The 6,439-nt window shown below is 37.4% G+C and overlaps 1 protein-coding gene across 1 annotated transcript; it reads right to left on the bottom strand.

Moving 5' to 3' along the window:
• Positions 1 to 2,655: 2,655 nt before the first annotated feature.
• sostdc1a (sclerostin domain containing 1a) lies at positions 2,656 to 6,137 on the bottom strand. The gene is made up of 2 exons (XM_043689824.1): positions 5,817 to 6,137; positions 2,656 to 4,323 (listed from the first exon to the last, which is right to left on the bottom strand). Exons 1-2 carry the CDS (start codon positions 6,034 to 6,036, stop codon positions 3,875 to 3,877), a joined length of 669 nt encoding a protein of 222 aa, XP_043545759.1. The 5' UTR covers positions 6,037 to 6,137; the 3' UTR covers positions 2,656 to 3,874.
• Between the last annotated feature and the right edge of the window lie 302 nt (positions 6,138 to 6,439).

Here is a 6,439-nt window from a genome sequence, read left to right as displayed (position 1 = left end):
CAGGGGTAAGGCAATCCCTATATTTGCTGGGTTTTTTCTTTTAAAATCATAGAATCCCTTTAGTGTGAGATGCAGACAATAAGGCTGTGAGCAGAGAGGGGGGATATCCGTTTCCTGGAGGGAAACAAAGCAGGCATCGATAACTAACTAGTCAATAAATATGTGCTGCACAAAAAAACTGGATCTCAAAAAACTAGCCTTGGTTTTAAGTAGATTTAATGACCTAATTCACTCTGGCTGCTTGAATGCAAGCTGTAACTTTCAGGACAAGCTCTGTGTGTTCACCCCCCTCGGCAGACACACTAGTTCAGACACCTCTGGACATACGCTGTTCCTGAATTTGGGAGGAGTGTGTGCCCAGGGCCCTTTTAGAATGGCTCAGAGATACAGCTCTGCTGAAGACCTGCCAGAATTGAAACATGCAACTTTTATTGAATAGGAGAAGCCAGGATTGTTCACCAAGGATAGAAATCCCTGAACATTCTCGCATTCTTTCTTTGCAGGAGAAAGAAGCTCATACTATCCATAACAGGCCTCATGCAGGAGAAGGCATTCCCTACTTTCCTATTGTCGTCACCATGAAGGCGGACGACACTGGGATCACTGACCATCAGGAGGGTGTGCAAAGTGAAATGGTCAGCTATGGTGGAGATGGGGATTACACCACATGTTACTTCCTGTAAAGGGTCATCTGACAGTGTACCAATAACCATACATAATGAAGACTCATAATGAGGTTTCTCCTTTCATATTAAATGTTAAAGCAAAGTACTACAGATACTGGAGAACTGACATAAAATCAAAAATTACTGGGTACACTCAACCATTGCGTCAATATCTGTGGAGGGAGAAAATATGTTAATGTTTCAAGTCTTCTTCTTTCTGATCTCAAAGGCTGGTTCTCCTGATTTCCTCTGTGTCTCTGAAATGTTCAGAATTCAAGACAATGATGACCAATCCCCTCTTTATCATTGGTGCAAGCACAGTGACCTCAGAACTCAGAAGAAGCACTGTCACATCTTACAAACTCTTAGAAGGTCACCATTCCTCTCTTTCATCAACCTGCTCCCCTTCTTTCTCCTATGAGTTTTTGTCTTCCAGGCCAGAGCCTCGCATTCTTCAAGATTCACTCCTGATATGGATAGGGCAACAGAACATCCAATGAGTGAGACATTTACATGAGTGTACTGCAAGTCACCACATGACTGGTACAGGTTCAGGAATCACCTTTTCAGACATCTGATGGCCTTGTCAATAGCTGAGTGCTGGTTGTATCACCTTTGTATTTCTGCCTCCGGCTTTCACAGAGGACTAATAACCAACTGTCCAAGAGATTTCTAGTATCCCTGGAATCCATCAGGAGATTCAGAGGGATAGAGTGGAGAGCTGCAGCAGCCTGGACAGTTGGAGGATGAAGGAGTCTGGAAATTGATTAATCACAAAGTGGAAGCTCTTGCTGTGGTTGCAGATCAAACTGTTGAAGGACTGGAAGCCTTTCCTGTTGGTGAATCTCACTCATTCATTCAATGCTTTTGATGCCTTCATGGCTACGATCAATAATGCTCTGAATGTGGGGAGAATGGAGACAAAACCCTGTGCCCTGTGTGTCTGTAAAGTTGTGTATGCCTGGAATTGAATGGACTGTCCAATTCTTGTCAATAAGGTAGCAATGATCAGCAATTGCTATGCAGCCATTTGTAAGATGTCACTAAGGTCCACACCGGATCTTTGAAGCAGGTCAGAAGCAAAGGAGTTCAATAGTGCAGTGACTTTGATGGATGTTGTCAGGGAATGATGAAAAGTACCGCAATGTCTAAGTTAATTGTGATAAAGGCACAGATCTCTGTGACCATCTGCCTGTTTATTTCTCATCTTCCAGTCATCTCAAGGTAGCTGCCACTTTACCAATACACCTTATGCTGGATTTGTTCTACACCTCATTCATCTCCTCTGTCCTCCTGATGCCCCAGGTTCTGCCCTTCCTGTGAAGATGCTGCTCCTCATCACCACTGAATTTAATAGCTGAGAATCAGGCTTCTTTGTGCTTGGCCAGCATCCCCAGTTGCATTTGTCAGCCTTGTCCCCTCAATAAATGCTGACTGTTCTCACCACAACCTGTATTGAACAGAGGGAATCTGTTTCCAATGAGGCTGAGTTCCCTATGGAACTCATCAATGAGATTGAGCTTTTTTTTCATGGGATCCAGCTAAATCTCTCAAGCAACCATGACTTTCTCCTCACTACATATCCTTTATAATTCACCTGGTCTTCCCCCGAAAGCACATGCATCATGTCTACATAGTCATAGTCGTAACATGCACCTTTGCAAGCTGTCAACAAAACCTTTAATTCTCGTAATTGGCCTTTTTGGTCAGGTCAGATTCTGGGCTCGACCTCCACTAGTCCTAGTGAAGATCACCTATACTGGGAATGGCATTAGGATACTGGAAAGAGAGCCTCAGCTGGTATTTTTATTCCCCTCCTGCCTCTATTCTTACCGCAGCATGATCTGAAAGTTCAGCCCCAGGAGCTGAAAATTTCACCCATCTTGTTGTGAATTGCCAATAGCTCATATAAACCAGATGGAATTGAGATGATCCCTGGTACATATAATTGCAACAAATTAATGGATACATGAAATAGACAGAGAAGCTGTGACTTCACTGATTTATTTTCTATAATTTTACTCTTGTGAAAATGTACATTACTCTGTGGAAGACATTAAAAGACAAAAAAACCAGACTAGTGGATGTCTACAGAAGATAATCTTTTGCATTCCATTTATTATTTAAGTAAAGCTAAGTTTAGAGTTTCTCATACTCTTCAAACTCTGCAGCAAAAAAAAAGCACAAAATAAAGCTGGAAAATTTGAAGAGCCAAAATGCTATTAGCTGTACAAAATGTACATTGTTATTTGCATTTTTGTTCTGGTCTCCTAATGCAGAACCTGAAAATACTTGCAGACACATAATAAAACCAGAAATAAAAACTTATGCTGAGTAATTTTCTAAAGCCAAATGAAACTGTTTATTAAATATCTACATTGAAAAAAATAAATAGACAACAAATGTTCTTTCAAAGGCTGAAATAAAGATCTTGTCATCAGATTTAATAAGTGTCATGTTTCATAGATCCCATCCATTAAATGAACCTTTGGATATTTTTTCATTAAGAGTTGAGGGCTTGATAGTTTTGATACTAATGGACTTTATTTCAACAGAGCGAACAGAAATGAGTACAACTTTCTATTGAGAAGGTGTGGCTTGAATAAGTTGAACCAATATCACTGATCAGATGTATTTACTTCACACTATCTATTGCATTAAAGATAAATGTACATTTAGAAATGTTTGAGGTCAACATATTTAATTTCTTATATGGTATCCCATGCAGATTAGATCTTTATCCAAAAATATCTATATACATAAATTGTCACCAATTTATCTGATGAAAATGCAATTCAACAGAATTATTGGAAACAAAATAATTCTTAGTTTGATTTATTCAACCAGTGGGAAACTGTAATAATTTTAATCATTGTTGAATAACTTAATTGTTCTACAGCCATTTATTGTACTTTTGTTCTATTACGCATTTGAAAGTGGTGTCAATGTCTTTTCTTTGAAGTTATATTTAAGCAAAAGGTGCACGGTAAGGAATGCTATTGAAAACATTAATGTAGCCAGGTTCCTGAGTATATATGTTTTAATCCAGGAGTCCTGATCAATTATACGCATCTGATGGACCATAATTTTACTTCTTCTTTAATTAATGATACCTAACACATATGGAGTAAGCTTATTTCAATAAATGCAGAACACGAACAAAGGAAGCCCACTTTTGCGCAGTACAGTTCGTATGGCAACAAGGAAAATCACTGTTTCTCTTCCACTTCATGCCAATTTGCTTTATGCTTGGTCTCCTCTTGCTGAATCTTCCGGGATCTTTTTTTGCCTCGGAATCTTCTCTTGTTTGTGGGCAGTGCCTCCTCAATATTGGTATTGCTTGATTCATTGTGCCGTCGTGTGTATCTCTTGCACTTGCATGAAATAACTACTGTGATTTTGTAGGTTCGTGTCCCACCATTCTGGCACTGAAGCTGAATCCTCTCAGTACGAGTCTTGTCTGTCACACAGCGCCACTCTTGTGCATTCCTCCTGCTCCAGTATTTTCGACCATAACCTCCAATCCAGTTGGGAAGAACAGGCACAGGTAAGCACTCCCCAGCACACACTAACTCCTTCACTGGATTAATACTAGTACACAAGCCATCAGAAATGTACTTGGTTGATCTAAGCTCACGACAGCCAACTTGAGATCGATCTACGTTTCAAAGAGAACACATTGTAGTTTACATTGAAATCACTTTTATTATAAACCTCAAAACAAAATTCAATTCTAAGAGTTTCTATAAACATTAACTACAAAAAAATCAGTGTTGCTTGCAAATATTCATAATTTTTTCTTGAACTGTACTTTTTTCTGGCAAATGTTGCTCGTTAAAACTCAAGACATCTTTCCTCAGTATCAAACCTATTCTAAACTTATAGCTTTCTCACAGCTACAGCAAAAGTGCTTAAAAATCTGTTCTACTATAAATGGGAGCCCTTTTAAAAGTACAAAGACATATTTTTCATTAAATGCTTCTACTATCCTAGACCGGCTTGTAACCAAATAGCCGTGAAACCTTTAATTGATTTTCAGAATATGGAGTGAACAGTGATCGGTTGGACTTGCCAATTATTTTGTCTGTTATTTTCTGAGCTCTTTTCACTTTGAAACCTTAAGATACAAAAGAAAATACTTGAACAATAAGTATATTTTATTTATTTTACTGATTCTGATTTTCATTCATCCAATGTGTGTTGCATGAGTCTTGGCAATTGTCTTTAAGTACAGACGTAAAATGTGGCATGCCTTAATAAAGATACATATCATTGGAAAATTAAGCAAGTAAATTTAGAAGGCTATGTTGATAAATTGAGCAATTGATCTTTTACATTTGGTTTATACTGATACATTAATAAGAATTTGTACATTTTTCACTATACCCCTGAATACCTATACTTGAGTACATGTGACAATAAAAGCTAATTCCTAATATTCACTTTGGAAGGAATTCACTGAAATTCTGCTGACTGCTGCGTCAGAAATCCCATATATTTGCTGTCGGTTCCTTTGAAGGTAATGCAAAGATAGATTGATTTAAAGTTTAGCTGACATGATAGCACATGTAATCCTAGTAACTGTAACTGAAAACTAGCTGAACGTTCAAATGCTACTTGAAACCGTCTTGCATCGATCAGAATGCATGTCTACTTCTCAGAAACCTGCCCAAAAGCAGGTTCAGTTTGATTGAACTCAAGATAAAAATAATTATTGTGATTAATAATTTTAGAATCACAGAAGGAATTGAAATTATTATCTCGTGGAATTATCTGTACATTATATACTACCATAGCTGTGATTACATTTTCATGCACTGCCTTGGTGCATCTATGCTTAGTTCTCATTCAATAATTTTTAAAAATCCTTTCTTTTCAATTTTACTTTACTGAATCATGAGCTTTTGTTATATTACATAACCTGAACATATGAAGTTGTTTACTTATACTATATCCTTATATCAATAAATTACATTATATAAGCATTCAACTTTGTACTTTTAAGTGATAACATAAGCTGTTAATTTATGGAAAAATCAAGTTCTGTAACTTAATGCATCTAACAATATCATTCTATTACTTAGACAAAGCTAAAACAGAAAAAAAACCTTTGAAACCAATAGAGTATTCCTGAAAACATATAAAACATACCATTACGACTCAAATCTGATGGGTTAGGTTGTCGTCCTCCATTCCTTGCCTGATTTAATGTTAAATTGCTTGGACTATCATGTTGTAGTACCTTTCGATTGTAGAATATTTCTGTAGCATCATTTTTAGTTTGTTCAATACCCTTGTCAAAAGCAAAGCAGCATTTGAAAAAGATGCATGCTATCACAAAGAATGTGCAATCAAACGACTGTGAGATCATGGCTCCAGAGCTCTCAGGATGAAGACCAGGTTGCAATACTGCAGCTTTTAACAAGGATTTTCTGTGCTTCCCCTTTTATAAAGCTGCCTGGCATTCATTCAAGTGGAAACAGTGTAGCTTCAGAATGGAAACATACACACATATCTTGCTAACCAATAGCAGACCAGATCACACACGTAGAAGTGTAGTATATGCAAATTGTATCAGTTTCAAATTTCACACTTCTCATGTTTCACTTTGTGAAATATTTCCTTTGTAACGCCCCTTAAAGAGACAAATCCCTTATGTCATATGACATATGGTGAATTTCCAAAGTAAGGCATTAAACGTACATGTTTTCTAAGTCATCCTCTACTGTGCTTTGCTATTTTAATCAGCAATCATTCTTTCGATTATAATCCAC

Source organism: Chiloscyllium plagiosum, chromosome 5 (genome assembly GCF_004010195.1).
Source record: "Chiloscyllium plagiosum isolate BGI_BamShark_2017 chromosome 5, ASM401019v2, whole genome shotgun sequence".
In the NCBI taxonomy this organism is placed as follows: domain Eukaryota; kingdom Metazoa; phylum Chordata; class Chondrichthyes; order Orectolobiformes; family Hemiscylliidae; genus Chiloscyllium; species Chiloscyllium plagiosum.
The sequence above is the reverse complement of the archived record's forward strand: the minus strand, read 5'-3'. Positions and strand labels throughout refer to the sequence as shown.

Excerpts from the sequence above, each read along its gene's own strand:
- sostdc1a (XM_043689824.1), bottom strand. The coding sequence starts at position 6,036 with ATGATCTCACAGTCGTTTGATTGCACATTCTTTGTGATAGCATGCATC. Across the intron at positions 4,324-5,816 it reads ATCAGATTTGAGTCGTAATG|ATCGATCTCAAGTTGGCTGT; the intron begins GTATGTTTTATA and ends TTTGAAACGTAG.